Below are 18,719 nucleotides of genomic sequence, written 5' to 3'. Positions count from 1 at the left end.
ATAGTTTCTTTTTTATTATTCTTAGGGATCAAGAGGGTCTTTCTGTGGGGGCAGGAGGCTCAGGCACAAAATTTACATCTGTCGTCAGAACACAGTTATGGTGAGTGTCAAAACCTATCTGTAATTCTGCTCCACAGTGGTGAAATAACATACTTCATCTCATTAGGTGACTACGACTTTCAGAGGCTAGTTAAAGGTGTACATATCACCAACAACAAAAAAAGAAGCCAGAGTTGGCAATGATGGTCAGTACTATGAACTATAGGTGCATAGGCACCTTGCAGGCAGGCAAGAAAAAAGGCCACATCAGAAGGGGGAACTGGGAGGACAGGATAGAAAGAATATTTATATTAAGTGACTTCAGACAGTGCTTTTCTAGGACAGGAGGGCTAAAAAATAACAAACTTCCTGAGATTCACTATACTAGAGGAAATAGTAGTCATCCACTGCTAAAGAGTGAGAGCAATTCACTTTACAAAGTATCCATTTTGTGTGTATATATCTAAATATATATAAATATATATTTAATCTGACTATTCTAAAGTTGCTAAGAATAATCCTGTGGCTAAATGCTACCTTTAATCTTACTTTCCATTTCTAGCCTTTGTTGATTTTCCAGCCTACTGTCTTACCCAGTTCCACTTTAGTTTTCAAACCCCTAATTTAATTTACAGTACTGAGAAATGCTATCTTACTTTTCTCATCTGAGCTGGAATGCATGAAAAAGGTTTTGTGTGGTCAAATTTGTGGGAGAAAGCAACATGTATTCCACTTCCTCAGATTGAAAATATAGACTTAAATTAGAGTTCTGATCTGCAGACTGCATATACTCTGTGCTATCAGTTTTCTACTTAGCCTCTCCCAGGGATGCAACTGAACTATGTGATTGATTAAGCTTATTAATTGCTCTGAAATAATGTAAGGTTCTATCAACTTTCCAGCCACAAACATGGAGAATATATTGTGCTAGTGAAGATAGTAGCATTTTTGCTTTTTCATTCATTTTCTCCTGATCCTTTCAACAAACACTTGCTACATGTGGAAGCTTCCAACTAAACATTTGTACAGTGCTATCTGATGAAGATTTGAAATATTTTATAACGTTTTGCACTTCGAAGAGAAAGCACTGCATGTGGGAATATACCAGTGGGAATACATTCAGACTTTAAACAGAAAGTGCTATGGAAAAACCCAAAGGGGACATCCCATTTCCTGAAAAGCTGTAACCCTGAAGGAGTGAAAAGCTCGAAGCAGACAAGCAATTCAGTGCGAATCCCCAGGGCAATGCTAGAGCAAAGAGCAGTCTTGGATGGCATAGCAGTCTTGGAGCTGCCCTTGTTGCCACGCTCAGGCTGGTGAGATGGACTGGAACACTGTGTGCCCTCCTGGGGTCTGCGTTCTAAAAACAAGGCTGAACAGCTGGACAGGGGGCAGAAAAAAGTCACAATTGTTTGTGTTTTCCTGTGGGTGTGGTGGCTTGAGATTCTGGCAAAAAACAAGTGTCATGCAGTGAGCAGTTTCAAAAGCGTGAGTTGTTTAGTGGCACAGAAGAGAGTGGAAAGGTAATGGGATTAAATGATCTACAAGTACCTCACCATTAGAAAACACTTTGTGCCAAACAGAATTTTGGCCTTCTGAAAAAAAGACTCAAAAAACCCCTACACTTAGAAGATGAAGACCGATACCGCAGTGACACTGATCAGCCACTGAAGCCAAGCAATTAATGGATGCTGGATTCTCTTCCCCTTAACTTCTTCAAGACTAGATGCTTTTTTGGAAGATAAACCTTAGCCCTATGTGAATCATCTTTTATTCTAACGTAAGTCACTGAGCTGAATACAGGGGTAATGTAATCATTTGTGATACACATTGGATCACAGGAGATAATCTAATAGCTGCTCTTTGCATCGCACTCTATACCTTTATGATAAAGATTTCAACACACTCAGATACAGGACAGAAAACAGAACATTTTTCATTGTTACAGATAAAGAAAGTGAGGCACAGAGGACTAATGCCTCTTTATGTAGCTCATGTCAGAGTACTGTTGATTTCAGTGATGCTCCTTGGTGAACATAAAGCTTGATGAACTTCATCCAAGCAGCCCCAATCCTCTGGAGCTGCTAAATGTCCCTTATTCCCACTAAGGTCACTAGTAGTGACCTCAGTAGTGCACAAATGACCTCAGTATGCCTCGACACCTCAGCATCTTGCCTTGCCTCACAAGGGAAGTCAGAAACAGATCCAGAAACGCGCCCAAAGGCTGCTCAGAAACTCATGCCTAGCTCTGGGCCACAGGCAGAGCACGCTCACTCTTTATGCCTGCCTACAACCAGCCCCCCATGCCACAGCAAACTCCACCCATAACTTTAGGTTGCAGCAGCTCACACCCACAAGTTTACTGCCTTGTTTACTGCCTAGTGTATATATATACATATATATTATATGTATATACATATATATTATATGTGTGTATATATATACATATAATACATATAATATTTTTTATATATATATACACACACATATACATATATCTATATAATGTCCCAAGACCCTTCCTCTGAAACCTTTAGTTTCTGAGACCAATAAGCAGAAACTCCATCTGCAGAAAAGTAGTTTCTTGGCAAACACCTAATGACAGGCAGGGTGGATTTCTCCTTCAGTGCTTAAGCCACAAAGCCTTTGTTCTTCACACACCCCTCTGTGGCCCCTCCTGCTGTAGAGGTCAGGTCTTCAGTCTGATGAGAAGAATTAAAAGAATTGTTCACCCACCTCCAGATACCAGTCACAAGCTTTGTGTTCTTCCCAAGTTATTATTCTGTGATACTTCTGTGAGGAAGTAAAATCCAAGTTATCTTTTGGAAAGCTGCAGGATACCTTCTGAGGCCAGCAGTAGCAAGTTTTAAGGATCTCCTATGATGAATTTCAGCTTGAAAGCAGAGGAAAATAGTACTTAAATGCTGTTATATATTGATGGTGACTCTTCCTCTCAAAATCTTCTCCACGGGGGAGGGCAAGAGAGGCAGATTTTATGCATTAGTGGAGGCACAAAGCATCATGCACCAAAGAATACAGATACGTGTGGCAAACACTTGTCTGCTGAGCCCTGACCATGCAAAAAATATAGCACCTGTGTGCAGCGTGCCAATGCCTGAGTCCCTGAGCTCTGATCTAATTATGCTTAATCTAGTCCTCATTAGGAACACCTAACGCTTTAACAACAGATTTCTTTTGCAAGGACCTATGTCAAATGAACCACTTGATAAACAACTGTAATCGACAGAAGCCAAATATTTGTGTCAAGATGATGCAATTTCTTGAAACTCCCCATGCACTGGATTTAAAGTCATGTTTATTAGGACCCATGGAGCCTTCTTGCACAGCACTGACTTGGCCAAAATGCAAAAGACCCAAAAAAAAAGAGCTTAGAACCATGCTGCTGTTGCAGAAGTCGGAGATAGATCAGTGCACATTCTTAAATACAGTCATTCAAATAGGCGTGTTCCAAGAGTGATTATTTCAGAATGGTTTGAGATTTTACTGTATCTAGTTTCCACTTCCTTTTTTTCCCTCAAAGTCTGGAGTTAAAAAGAGCTGGCAGTGGTGAGTTTTATGGAGCAAAGTCTACAAGGAGTATAATGTTCTACCTCAAAATAAAAGCACTAGCCACAGTGTCTAAAATTATGCACATCTCTGCTATGATCACTTGACCCATGGTAACTTTGCCAGCTTGCTACATGATAATATGAGTCTGATGGGCTGTAATACTGACAACCCAGATAACAAGCTGTGAAAAGAGGGGATAACTTGATTTATAGGCTCTAAGAAGAAATAATAGACTTAACTGACATATTTCAATGCCGTATATATTTTTGGAAAACAAGACAAGTATGGTCAAACCAAGACAAGTATGGTCAAACCAAGACTGCATTATTCTTAGAATTAAATCTGTTCTCTCAGAGAATAGTCCTGCAAATGCAGTCACCCTCTGCTTCAGAAGGCAAGCGCTTCTGTTTAGTGCTTCAACAGGACTTTATCCCTCTTAGAAGCTTTTCTAGCTCCAGTCAGGTTTCTGCACTGATGCAGCTACACTTGCTTTTGTTTCAGAGCTGCTTTGTGTGCGAAAACCTTGCAGGGCAGCTAGCTCTTGCCTGCTTGCAAGACACCATGAAGGTAAACATCATTGAAGATGAAAAGAAAAGCTATTCATAGCTGTCTTCTGACACTAGTGTAACCAAAATTAGCTTTCTATCCTTAACTGTATATAGTTTCAGGACTTGATTAATTAATTATGTCTTAAAAATAAATTTCCTTTTAAGAATTTCTTCTACTACATAACTTCAGTTCATAGTAAAACCCGTCTTCTTCGTAAACAACCAGTAGACAGCAATATTTGGGTTTTTTGGAGCTTCCCTGTAATACAGACTTTTTTTTAAACTTCAAATTACCGCTTTTGCTATTTACTCTCCAGTGCTTGTCACTAGTTCAGGTGTCTGGTGGAGAGCCTGGCACACACAGCTGGAGCCCACATTCCCAAACTCTCATTATAGAGTCTGTTGCAAGTGGGTGTGGTTTTCAAATAACTTTGTATCCAAGATTTCAAAATAAAAACACACTGCATGAGTACTTAATTTGCACTTCATCACTACTACTTCCACTAGCTTACCTAGTTAGTATTGGTAGTCTCACTAATGTATTTTAATTCTTTAAAAAATAGCATACTACTGACTTTAAGGTTCTTTCTTTTTTTGTTGTTGTTTTTTTAGTTGATGGTTGTAATATTGTTCACTTTGGAAGACCTGAAAGGAAAGCATGCACTACAAAAATTACTTAAATGAACATTATAAAAGTCTGCTTTCAATTTCTATTGCGGCTCAGATTCCTCTACTGTTTGCTCGATATAAATAGAAAAAGAAACTAGTTCTAAGGACGTGCAAAAATTGATCTCTATATGCTTAAATCTATCCTTGTCCAAATAAAGCTTTGCATCTGAGGCTACAAGAAAGTAAAGGGAGGGAAGGAAGAGAAGCTGCTAGGAGAAAGAAAAAAAAATCGAAACAATATCATAAACACCAATATGCTCCTTCTCCATAAAAAAATCTCATTTAAAATGTTTGTCCTGTCGGTGTATATATATAACCCTAAAACATCTTCATTTTTGAGGGTATATGAGCAAAGAGCTAAGTTTACAAATTAAGGAGCTCATTCTCACATATATTTAAAAAGGATACAGGAAAATAATCACTTTACTTGGAAAAATATATATGCACCATCAATCCAACCTAGAGAACATTGTCAAAACAGAAACAACAAACAAAAATACTAATTTGAAGCTAATTAAACCCCATTCTAGAAAGTGAACCAAACAGACATCCACGTTGAAGCCCATTTGCTTATTCTCAATGTGTCCCCTGTCTTGAGATTTTCTAGTTATTGAGAAATAGAGACTTCTGAGTTATCTTTTCTTTCATCTTTACCATCAGAATTATTTTACTTTATATGACTTTATATGCAACATTCCATATTTGTTGCAACAGGAACTGCAGCCTTATATCACACCAACAATATGAAGTATTTGAAAAAGCTGGCTAATAAAACCACTTAGAAGAATCATTCTTGCCTCTGACTCAGTAATTAGAATATATTATACCAAATAAAGCGGTTTCAACTGGAAAAAAACAAGAAAAGCTACCACTCAGGCTATTGTTTCACAGCTGAGGTGTTATCCTGAGGAATGAAAGATCCACATTCCTCCTTTTTGATAATGATATCATCATCAAAATTAATCCCTCCCACAACTTCTATTATGCTCCCCATCAAGAAAAAAAAAAAAAAGAAGAAGAAGAAATAAGTTATTTAGCAAGTTAATCTTGAATTTAAGAGTCTTGGATCATCTTATTAGAATCTGCACTGATGTAAGTTAAGCAGTGAATATTCTTTTGCCTTTTCTTATGCTCATAATGAAGCAAACTTCACCAAAGCATATACTATTTCTGCTTTCATATTTTGCATTCTCTCTGTAATCAGCCTTCCACTACCTTCAGAGCACTAGACAAACCCACCTTGTCCTACCATCTGCCATAGTGTATATACCCATTTCTTTTGTGCACAGAAGGCATGTAGAATGCTAATGAATTGGACTCTTGGTCATCTTTGAAAGGGCTGTTTTTGTCTTGAACAGATTCAGATATTCCTTAAGTATAACAGCTTCCATATTTTGAATGATGTTATTTGCATCAATTATTATTTTTTTAATAAATATTGTGAATTTATTCCGCAGCAGCAGGAGTTTCTTCCTTAGAACTGTATTTATAGAGCTGACACCTTAATATAGACCTGCCTTGTTTTAAGAAATTGTGTTCACACCACTCTTTTTTTCCCCTTTGAAGAGGCATTTAATGATAATCAACACACTATTAATCAATCCTGGCAAACATGTTTCATATTTGATACAATTACTGTTCATCAGCCTATTTGTTGATGACAGTTTCTATTTCAGCAAGGATAGTCTAGTCCATCTAGTCCATCACTATCAATTCCTCTGACATTCTGATAGAACACTTAGTTATTATGAATTAATTTCACATTAATGAGAATTTAATTAATATGCATGTCTACAGGAATTAATGAAGATTTAGTAATGAATCCATTCAGATACTTTCCAATTCCCAAGCCAAAAGTGGATCAAGTGGATCAAATAAGTGTTTTCAAATGCCAACTTCATGAAAGAATACTGCATTTATACAAATAAACCCTATTAATATGCTAGCATTTTAGGTGCCTCCTGCTCCTCAAGAAGAAATTTCTCTATCTTTTTTTGAATATCAGTTTCAACAATATGAAAGCTCTAATGGAAATAGCAATAGGACAGCTGTGCTTACATAAACTCTTTCTAACAATGCTCAGTGATATAATATACAGCACATTTCCTAAATGGCAATGTTGTTTGTGGCTATAATTTTAGTGTTTTGTAAATTCTCTGAGTTTGTATCTGAAAAGATAAGTACTCCATGTGAGTTTCTCACAAAAATAACTAATATAATTGTTTATAAACTATAATAGAAAAGGCAAATAATCTTATGGAGATGTGAGAGCCATCGTTCCTAAATCTGATTTCAGTAATATTTATTTTATACAATCTTTTGAGCAGTATTACTCTACTCCCTCAGTATTATGCTATATAGGATAACATTGACATATGCTGACTAGATTAAGCACATTAGTTTATGATGCATTTAAACCAAAAAGTTGAAGAATCCCAGTTTGTTAGCATACAAATGGAGCTGTGTGTGAAATGCCAGCACTAAGCTTTACTTGATTATATTAATATTTTCAACATATATTGCATTATTATTATTTTTTGTTTTAGTCAATATGGAAAATCAAATGTCACATACTCCTCTTTATCAAGGAATGAATGCCTCTTTCTGAAGAATTACCAGTACAAAGTATAGTCATATAGCAATTTTAGAATTAAATATCCAAAGATATCATATATTATTCTGATGCACATAACAGCTGAAATAGAGATTCACTATAAATCTAGTTTGAAGATAGTGTTATGTATAGAATTAGAGAGTGATAAAAGCCTAACCTAAACTTATTGTAATGCAAGATTCATGGGAAGATGATGTTTTGGTCAACTGACCAGACAGACACTGTGGGAATCCTGTGGCTCAGCAACCATGCTGCCTTAAACCTCATTCAGCAACCAAAATGATCTCTTTTCTGTACTCATGGTTTCCCCAAAGCACCATTACAGATACAGCTTTAATTCCATGCAGCCACAAAAGCTCATAAGAAGTCTTGGTTTCTCCATCTTGGACTCAAATACTTTATCAAAAATCAAAATGTTAACTTGTTGCCAGAGAGATTTGCCTGACTTGTGCTGTGCCAGTTTTCTCTTATGTTTAGATAAATATACCGTTTTCAGTGTTACATTACATAGGCCATAAGCCACATCTGTGCCATCCCAGTGGTCCCAACAATGTGTCTACCAAAAGCTGGGGGAACAGAAGCCAATCGAAGCCCAGCAGCACCCAGTCCTCTGAGTAGCACAGCAAACAGTCAACACTGCCTTAAAGGATTTGTCTGAAAGGACAAACTAACATTCAAACTAATACAAATTTCAATATTGTGATATTGAGGAAGAAAACTTAGCAGAGAAGATTAGTCCCAACTATGTGTCTCATTGGAGCAGTACCAGTATGGGAACATAATCCATAAGCTGTTTTTCCATAGGCATAAACTAAATTTTAAAAACTGACTTGTTCACAAAGTATTCGTATAACTGAAAACATTTTCTTTGTGATGCTGATATTTAGGAGTATATGGAGAGGCTTCTTTTGTTATTGATTCCTGCAGGGTCACTTGGACAGAAGAAAAAAAAAATTATTCTACAGACTTTGGAGAAAATAAAAGAAAGTGGCTCATGATATGTATTCACTAGAGGTAATGGGTACTCTCACATTTGCCTCAGGCTTACAGTTTGGAATTATTCATGAAAAGCCACCTGGATTTCAATGGTAAGAGGACAATGCTCCTAAACTCTTAATTAAACTCACCAAGTAAAACAGAAAATTTTAAATAGCTGCAGGAAATTTTGCAGCAAATGAAACGCACATTAACTTGCAGAGACACTGCAACCGTGACACAATATAAAGCTGAAATGGTTGCAGTTTGAAGTAGCTCTTTTTCACATCACAAAGGCTAAACTTCAACCATTTCTTCCATTTTGAAAGACTCCATGGGCTTCTTCACAGTCCCAGCAGTGCTAAAATTGGTCGTCCTTAACAAACTATGGTACCTTTCAATGTACCTGCACTGCATCTGCAAAAGAAAGGCTTGCTACAAGTTAGGGACAATTTAGTTCAGCCAGAAATGATTAACTAGGGAAACTACCTTCATTCTCACCAATAGAGTTCCATTAGGAACCATGAAATTTTAAGCTAAATATTTGAAGTTATTAGCTGTCAGTCAATTGAAGAAACAAGAGGAAATGGCCTGAAGTGGCACAAGGGGAGATTCAGGTTAGTTATTAGGAAAAATTTTTACACAGAAAGAGTAGTCAAGCACTGGAACAGGCTGCCCAGGGAAGTTATGGAGTCGCTGTCCCTGGCTGTGCTCAAGAAACGTGTAGATGAGGCACTCAGGGACATGGTTTAGCAAGCATAGTGGTGATGGGTTTATGGATGGACTCAATGATCCTGAAGGTCTTTTCCAACCGGAAAGATTCTGTGATTCTGTGATTCTAGGATTCTATGAATCTGAGTCACAACTGAAAGCACAAGACTCTGCTTTTAACTCATCTTTGATTTTCTTTGTGTGCTTTGGCTATCTGGAGCTGTCTTCTGTATATTCTCCCATAAGGCATGAAATGCTATTCCTGCTAATGTTTCACTGGGCTGGAGTTTTGCCACTTTATGTAGTCAGGACATCAAAGTGAGTTTCGTATGGAGCTTGCAGGTTTCTCTGAGGCTAGAAAAAGAAATCCAAGTGACCCTTAGACAAAGGACGGGAAAGAAATTGAAAGGAAAATGATGATACTGTTTTAGTTTGAGTCGTTCCTAACACAGCCTGAGAAAGCTACAGGAGTATAAAGTATTTTATGTTCTTATCCATTATAAACCCAAATTCTTATACAAAAATACGGTTTTGGTGGCCACACTTTGGCGACTGGTATGATTGCCACACTTTGCAAATGTAGAAGAACCCTGAAATACACCTTTCTTGCGCTCTTCAGTCAGTCAAAATCTACTGCCCGATGACTCTCCACTATTTCTCATTGACCTAGCCCCCTAGTCCTCTTCACAATTCCCAGTTAAATCAAGAAAAGTCGCAACAGACAGGGAAAGCGCTCTTCCCTTCCCTGCAGCTGACAGACAGGTCCTGGACTCCTCTGTGTCTGCATCCTCAAAAAAACAAACAAACAAACAAAAAAAGCAAACAACAAAAAAACCCACAGCAACAGTTACTAAAGGTTTTTGAATACACTCTGCTGTTGCATGTGCTACTTTTTGGTTAACCAGAACTAATTCTTCCTCTGGCTACCTGCTAACATCTGGAAGATATTCTTCAATATCTTGGTTGCCTCTGAACATAAAATAAAATACACAGAACACTGAAGATGTCCTAGTGTAACCAAGGCTTTGTACAGAACTTACAAAATACCCAAATTTCCTTTCTACTTAAGACTCAGGGATATTTAAGGTTCAGGGATCAGAAAACAGATTAAATGTTCAAATAATTTATTTAAGTAACATCATTTTCTTTTAATATATTGCCTAAGTACTTCCATCTATATCACACCATCAAAGAATATCAATTATGAAAAATGTGGCTTTCTGGACAGCCCATGTTATCACTTTTAGATTAATACTTTTTTTAATATGATAAATATTTCAGAATATAGAACTTGTGTAATAAGCAGCTCTTTAAAGGTGATTTTTTTTTAATCTACGCAGTGTCAAACAGAGAAATTTAAAGTACAAAGCTCCACTAAGAGCTCTTTAGGAAAGAGATTAAATTGGCTTCCAAAGTCTGGTCTGCCATATATGCCACTCTATGCAAAAGTTCTTCTTCTTGCTAAAACTTTTGATGGCAAAATGAGTAACTGGGAGTGCCATACTGACTTAATAAAGCAAATCTAGTTAAATCACAAACATATATTGAGGTTGAAGTTGTGCCTCATTCTTTCAGCCACTTGCACTGAAATCTATCCATTTACAGATTGGAGTATTTATTAAATTTATTAAAAAGTAAAGGAGAAGATGACAAATGTTATATTCAATCATCTCCAAGTACCATTTCACATCCTTTTTCCTGTGCATTCCTAAAGAGCGCTTCAGGCCTTGTTTCAAAGTAATTACCAGGGTCTTCATTACACCATGGTGTTTTTTTGATAAAGAATTGCCATTAAGCAACTACTGCTCACTCAGATGCTTCTTTCTTTGTGTGGTATTTTCTTAGCTAGCGATTAGCAAATTCTAAGGGGACTGTAGTAGGAAAATCATTTAAAAAATATGGCTTAGCATGATGCCCTTGATTAACCTCTGCAAAAAAGAGGAAATGCAAAAAGAGGAAATTCAGGATAAGAGTCACATCTTGCTATTCTACATTTAATTGAATCTGGCTTATATGTGGCTCTGGTTCAGATGGAACGTGCAGTTATCTAGCACATTCTTATTTTGGCAGCAGAACAGTTACAATGCAAATGTATAACTTAAAACAGGCTCCGGCTGTAATTTTTCTTGTGATTGTGACATCTTCAGCAGACTTAAAACAGCAGTCATTAGACTGCATCCTATACTGAAATTTCCAGACTCACACTCCAAAACTGAATGCAGCTTTTAAAATACTTAACAATGTGGAGATTGAATGTGATACGATTGAAGAATGCAAGTAGAGAGGGCTTTGATACATGCACACACATGCATATACACAAAATAGAATAACAAATGCAATAGATCACTTTAAATACAACATCCAAAGACTGATCTCTGTTCTGTGGTGAGTGTAAGCAGGCTGTTACAAATGTCAATATATCAACAACATGCTTAAGGTATACAATGCTCAGACACATCAAGGACAATATTAAATCTTGCACATCTCCCTTCTTCTGCATGACTCACAGTTTTAGTGGCAATCATAAAAACCTGGTGTGTTTTTCCTACCCAGCAATAATCGCCACCTTTTTTTCCCCAGTTGGTCTGTGGAACTTCCTGCTGAGGTGGCTTTACTGCAGAGTAAGGCACAAAGTCAGCTCACACACAGATTAAAATACCTCCCTTCCTACACATTTCCACCTCAGGCTATTTTTAACTTTAAGCACATCCTTAAGCAGTCTTCCATTTCACTGATGATAGTTCAGGTGCTCCAGTGGCAACCACGCACCTAGACATCTTATTTGCCACCTGGCAAAGCAACATGAAGAAAACAGAATAACCAAAAACACTCATCTCCAGAATTGCCACTGTCCCAAAACTAGCTAAGTATGCTGAAAAATATCATTCTATTTTTGTCCTATTACATTCTTTTCCTTCTATTGGCCACTGGCAGAGGGAGTGCTCTGCTTGACTGATGTTTGCTTAACATCTGCACCAGCTCTAAGTGTGCACGTGGTGGTCTTGTGCTCTGCTCTGCTATCCTACTGTGAGGGGGAATGCCTCAAATCCTACAATCCTGTCTTTCAGCTTAAGTATCCTTTTGCTCCTGCTTTCTGTTTCTCTTGAAGAAACAGAGACTCTTCTCTTTTTCTTGATATTATTTTTGCTTAAAAAAAACCACCAAAAATATCATTAAAACAGAACAATACATTGGTCCGCTGGCTATTGTGCAGTACCCAGGAAGGAGCATGGAGTTCTTATTTACTTCAAACTGGCCAGTTAACAAGCTACATTCAAAAGCCAGCTTAACATTTTCAGAAACGACATAATTACCCTTTAGTTTGAGGTCCACATTGTGCCGCAGCCAAGGATAAACGCCATAGTTTGACATGTCTTCCGGGATAGGGTGATTAGATATCCAGCCATCACATGCAAACCGGTAAAAGTTCTCACAAGGATCTACAGATTGATTTATTTTGCCTAAGATGGCAGCAGCTGTTAAAAAAAAATAATAATTTTATGAAACATTTTTATTAAACAGAATTCTGTCAGGCAACAGTCCATAAAGTATTAATGTTTACTAGTTTCTGAAATGTGATGTTGACCTCACTTGAAAGCTAAGTTTTATTGTTCCAGTCCAAGCCTCTGCTGTTTTCAAAAAGCAGCAAGAATGCAACTCATGCTCCTCTGGCATCTAACAGTGTCCATATGAGAAACAAAAAACACAGAACGTGTGCACTGCATGCTTTCTGGGTGCTCTACGGAGATGGCCAGTGAATCTAGTACTGCAAGAATTTGAGCTGCATGAGTAAAACACATAAATAAAAGTTCTCCTTTCTGTCGTGAGGAAATCTCATCAGTATTTCAAACATGAGCCAGACACCTTACAAGATTAGTTTTGATTTAGAATGGAAATAAATACAAATTCACATAAGGTCTACCTTGTGGCACTAAGCTAATAAAACAGCTCAGATTTCAGGTCAGATTTCCAGATGTGATAACTGTCTTTTGATCTGTGCTCTTACTAAATTCAATGATAAAAATCTCATTGATTTTGTGAGAGCAAAACTTTGTAACAAAGTTGACCAGTGCAGTGTGTCACTTTCAGGTCTTTTCAAACCTGAGCCCTGTAGCACACATTTAATACTAACAGGTATCCCAGCTCTATTAAGAATAATGGAGCTTCTCTCCACATGTGTGGAGAAAAGAGACTGACAATCTGGAAATCATTCCAGATTTTGAGCTATAGCTACCTCATTATGATTTTTTAAGGACTATGCAAGACCTGTCCCTAAAGCATCTCTGTGTATAACCATTTATTGACTTACTACTTTTCTGACTACTGAAAAGGAAACAGCAAAATATATCTTAAAGTTGAGTCACTCGTCATTTGGTCTTCTATAAAAAGCAGAACAAACAAAGGAAAACAACAAAAATAACCCCAAACATTTAGGAAGATTTTCAAATTAACCCAGGTACCATCAAGCTAAAACAAATGATAACAAGAAGATGAATTGTAGGAAAAAAAGAAAAGAAAATTAGCAGTAACTTAGATAGTGATCTTTTCAAGAAAATCTTTTTTTTTGTTTCTATTGTTAATGAGGTTTTATAACGAAAGGAGTGATGGAATAGTTAAAATGGTATCACTATCTGATTAACATGCCGTGATTACCATGTAACAGAGAGGAGAAAAATTCATCTTACCAGCTTCAATGCATTCTGAAGTCAAACAGTATTGTGACTTCTGAGGAAACTTTATAAGGCCTTGGCTCACTGCAAAATAGAAAGCCATAATGAGATCATCTGCAATGAACTGAGCATTCCTGGTTCGAGGCAAACATTGCATATTTGATCATTCAGATGTTAGTGCAAGATCTAACCCTAATGCATCTCTGACTACAGTTATTTTTAAAAGTTAGAATATGCACTAAGTAAATAGCTCCTAGTAATCCATTAGCTCCCAGAGGATCAATCCCCATGTTTCCTCCCACGTTTCTTTTGTCTTGGCTGGGAGGCAGGATGAAGCAAGGACTCCTCTCCCTGCCCATCTGAACAGTACCTAGAAGAACGCTCAAGAACATGTGGTGCACACTGCCAAAAAATAAACAATTAATCGTTGACATTTTCATCCTCCAGAGAGGCAACTTTCACAGCTGGAAATTCAACGTGTAGCTACCCAGTGGGCTTTTGCAGGGCTTTTCCAGCCACTCACAGGCAGCAGTGCTCACGTTGCCCTGCAGTGGACGGTGCGTGCTTTGCCCGGCCCGAGAAGCACAACCCAGCACTGACAGGCCACTTGCAACATACCCTTATTGCAGTTAGAAATAACCTCCATAGCAGCAGACACCGTAATTGCTGCGGTTTATAAACCGCAGTGCGCTTTACTGTACCTTTGGGAGCCAGTTCTCACAATCTCAATTGCTTCCAAAAACCTTGCTGACACGAACTATGATATTCTCAGTTGACTTTGCTCGTCTTTTAAAAATATGTATTATAGCTGCCACTGAAACTTAAGCACAGGAATTGCTAATTTCAGATGCTGCTGTCAGGCAGCAAATATGCAGCTAATTGATGCTTGGGATGAGGATGGGAAGAAGTCCCAAGAGGTAGATGTGCACACACATAAGGAAAAGCCTGGCTATTTCTGTTACATTAACTCAGATCACAGTGGGGGAAAAATAAATAAGAGAGCACACAAGCAGAGTATTTCAAGGTATGGTAACTCTAATGGTGCTGGTTTTTATAAAGCAATTTCTTCTGAAGTTTTATATTGGTCAAGAGAGAATATATTCAACAATAAGTATGTATTTCAACATGGGGGAATCTTGCAATTCTTCCTAATGCTAGAATTGAACATAAAGATTTCCATCTTTTCCATACAAGTCTGGAAAAAGAAAAAGGTAATTAAATATCAGGAATATTATCCTTTATTATTTCACATGTTTCCAAGTGTTATATTCCTTCAGAATGGCTCACCTTTGCCCTTCTTTAAGCTTGTCTTAAAACTTGCCCAGATATCGGGCAAGAAAGCTTTTTTTCCTTAAGAAAATATAAACAAAATAAGAGAGAATGCCAGATACTATTTAATTTTACTGTACTCATTGGAAAATGAGGGAAAACATAAAATCACAGAAGGAAAAGATAAAAAAAGGAACCTAAAAGCAGTCCTCCCAGTTCTGATGCTTCAAAATTAAAGAAAATAGCAAATTAAGTGCTTCATTCCATTTAGATCTTCTCATTAGGAGCCAAATAAAAAGACAATCTTTGACAAAAGTACTTTTAATTAAAAAGCTACTTTTGGTAGTGTTTTTGTTTGTTTGTTTGTTTGTTTGTTTGTTTCCTATTTTTGTTCTCTTGCTTTCTTTTGCTACCGGGATTCATCACTAGATCATTACCTACAGCAGTGTTTCTAAGACTCAGTGTCCCGGCTTTTTGGCATCTGCTCTGTAAGCTTATTGCCAGATGCTTAAGCAGATGAATGTGGATAAGGTCAAAAACAAACAAAAAAAAAAATCTGAAAAGGTAAAACACATAGAAATCTCCAGACATGAATAATGTGGACGTTGTTATAATTTGAGAAGTCCAAAGGCCTACCACGAGCGGGAAGAAAGGCTAGTGGAAAGTACTGTAAAGCTGCCTGAGGTTTGTCTGGAAAGGGCAAGGGAGTGAGCTGCCTCCTCCTGCTCTGGCCCTGTGTTCAGAGCAAGGGATGGTTCTGAGTGAGGAGCTTCTGCCAGGCCATGGATTATCATTTTTTTCAGGAGTCTTCTTCAACAGTGGACCCTGAGCTCTCCAAACCACTCATAGTTTGGACCATCGAAGGCCATATCCAGTACACCAGTAATGCACCTGCCTCTGGAGTCCCCGTGTCTCTGAGGATGATGGGCTCCACTGAAGGCCATGCTCTTCTGCTGACCCCAGGGATGCCCACAGCTGCACCCTGCAAGCCAGGAGGCAGACTGACCTTGCTGCCTCCCCCAGCAGCAACCAGCATGGTTGTTACCTGGACAGGCCTACTCTTCCATCCGAATCCTATTTAAGAAATTCAGACTTAGTGAGAAAACACTTACTGAAGCACCAGCCTGTGTGCACAGAGGCATTACAGGCATCTGGGAAACTGCAGAAAAGTTTCAAAACTGGGAAACTTCAGAAAAGTGGGCAAGTTTGGGAAACTTGCCCAGAAACTTGGGCAAGTGCCCAAGAATGTGTGCTCTGGTACCGATGCCACAAGCAACACTAGGTAGAAACACATGATTCTTCCATGCTCTTCACAGAGATGTAGAATCAGAGTAGAGGAGAAGCTTGTGCTTTAATTCTCAGGAAGGAAAAAAGAAAAAAAAAGAACGCCAAGGATCAGTTGTTGTTTACCAGAAATGAAAAAATCTTCAGATTAAATAAAAAAAAAAAAATGAAGAATAAAAGGTTGTCTTGAGGTGCTTCATAAAGATCATTTAAAATGATCTATAATTTTACAAAACTAGTAAAAAAGTAAATTCAAGTAAACTTACACATAAAATGAAAACACTGAAAAGGACACACTAAAACATTTCATTGACAAATTTTTGTTTTCCTTTATTCTTTCAGTTGAAACTCTCTGACAAATTCCAAACAAAATCTAAAAATATTTTGGCTGACTCAAGGCCAGCATTTTATTTTCTTTTTAGTTATGCCAATGGAAAACTTTACACTGAATGCCTGGTCACAGAATGGGCCTAAGTAAACTTAAAAAAACACCTATAAGAATCAATGTATTTGCTTGAATTTTCATGTCCAATCTATGGATAAAGGAGTCATCTCTGACAAGCTATGGTGGTAATTTTTTATGGTTTTCTAAAAACAACAATACACAAGCTATCTAGTGCCAAAAAATAAACTCCAGGTGAGGATCCAATTCTACTCACATTTATGACATCATTTCTCACATAACGCAAATTACTTGTGTGGAAAGATTTATAGAGTTTTGTTTAGAATAGAAAAGTACTACAAAGGGGAACATGTTGCTTTAAGTATTCTACAGAAAAAATCTACAAAGATTTTCCTTGTTGTGACTTTAAATTAGTTATACTTTTCCAAAAAGATCATGAAAGACTTGAGGAAGGCAAAAGACAAAGGCTCTTCCTCAAGTTCACAGAAACTGGTGTCGATCAACAGCAATTAGAAGTGGGGCTACAGTAATCCAGACGAGGATGTGTCTCTGCAAGCGTTTGCAGAATAACGCTTTCAGTTCACTAGCTGGAGTTTTCTGAAATCAGATTTTACTAATACACATCATTTTAGAGGTAATTCCTTGTGATACTCCAAAAAAGTCAATCTACAAATGATTCCAAAGCCCGAAGAGGAAAAACTATTTCCTTCTCCCAGTCACAGCTAATAAATTTGATCAAAACAGTTTAATTTCATCCCGGATACACTTTTCACGATATTTGCAAAGACGACTTTGCAATTCACCCTGCGAAAACAGAAGCAGCTAAAAAATGTGCAAGCATAGGCACTATTGAAACCTTCTACAGGAATTTTAGTCAAATTCTAATGAAAACCAAATGAGGGATAACCGAAAAGATTCTGCAAAATGTATGCACTACAGACTGATTTTCAGGAAATGAAGAATATTAGTCCACAAAGGTCACAATCTGCAAGCTAATCAGCTTTATTGATGCACATAATCCCCCCGTCCCATGAAAGAACCCGGTTCTAGCTAGGACACAGTCAAGCGAGCACCCAAATTTAAACTCATCATTCATTGTTGCGCGAGCTCACGTCGTAGCGACAGCATTCTCATAAGAAATCTCTCTACATATTTCCACCCCAGGGTAAAAATACAACCGGGAGAAAAAAAAAAAGGAGAAGAGAGAAAAGAGAGGGAGATTTTCACCGAAAGATGCAGAGATAAGTCATGCAGCACAAACTCCAGCAGCAAAGCGGAACCGCTAGCGAGATGCACACTGGCGTTCGCCTGGACCGCCTCACTTACCCAAGAAGAGCACCGTGCCAAGCACAACAGTGCCGCTCGCGAGCACGCCGAGGGCAATCCGCGTGCCTCTGCTGGCTCTTCTCCTGGAATCCGCTGCTGTCTCTCCGTCCATCGCCATGGGTGAGGATGTGCTCCCTCTCGGAGAGGTCTGGTTTGCCTTTGCTGCTGTGGTATCAGTATTTCAGCTATTCACAAACTGCATTCACGAGCTCTCTTCCTTCTCTCTTTTATTTACAACCTCAGGTTTTTTTTATGAACCATTTCCGAGGCACTTCCTGCTCTCTTGCCTTCTTATTCCCAGGGGAAAATCCTACGCCCGTGCATTAAGTACGAGCTATGCTTTAAGTTATCCTCTGGCCAAGCCTAGGAAAGGCGAGCGGTGACCACTGTTTACAGCTCTTGCTGCTTGTAAAGTCTCTAGGAACCAATCACTTAGCAGTCCCCTTTATCAAGAGTTCACGATTTCACAATATTGCTGAACAGATGTTTTAGCTATTCAAACATATAGCTGTAAATCCTTTACAATCAAAGCAGGATTTCTGACAACCTTTACAAACACAGGACTGATGGAAGGTTTTCCTTTTCCCTTGCCCTTATTTCAAGAGACAGATTACTTGCTGACTACAGTTCCCTTTTCTTAA

The 18,719-nt window shown here is 38.0% G+C and overlaps 1 protein-coding gene across 1 annotated transcript in view; it reads right to left on the bottom strand.

The window, feature by feature from the left end:
* PHEX (phosphate regulating endopeptidase homolog X-linked) overlaps positions 1-18,190 on the bottom strand; it is a 94,329-nt gene extending 76,139 nt beyond the window's left edge. Inside the window, exons 1-3 of the mRNA XM_026052091.1 lie at positions 18,079-18,190; positions 13,812-13,880; positions 12,441-12,602 (exon numbers count right to left, since the gene is read on the bottom strand). Coding sequence (XP_025907876.1) covers positions 12,441-12,602; positions 13,812-13,880; positions 18,079-18,190 — 343 coding nt within the window. The remainder of the gene's footprint in view (positions 1-12,440; positions 12,603-13,811; positions 13,881-18,078) is intronic.
* Positions 18,191-18,719: the final 529 nt, after the last annotated feature.

The sequence above is a fragment of the Nothoprocta perdicaria genome, unplaced genomic scaffold, assembly GCF_003342845.1.
Source record: "Nothoprocta perdicaria isolate Ctin4 unplaced genomic scaffold, notPer1 scaffold_112, whole genome shotgun sequence".
NCBI classification, from domain to species: Eukaryota; Metazoa; Chordata; class Aves; order Tinamiformes; family Tinamidae; genus Nothoprocta; species Nothoprocta perdicaria.
Note: the sequence above shows the minus strand (reverse complement) of the source record. Positions and strands in the feature narration are given on the sequence as shown.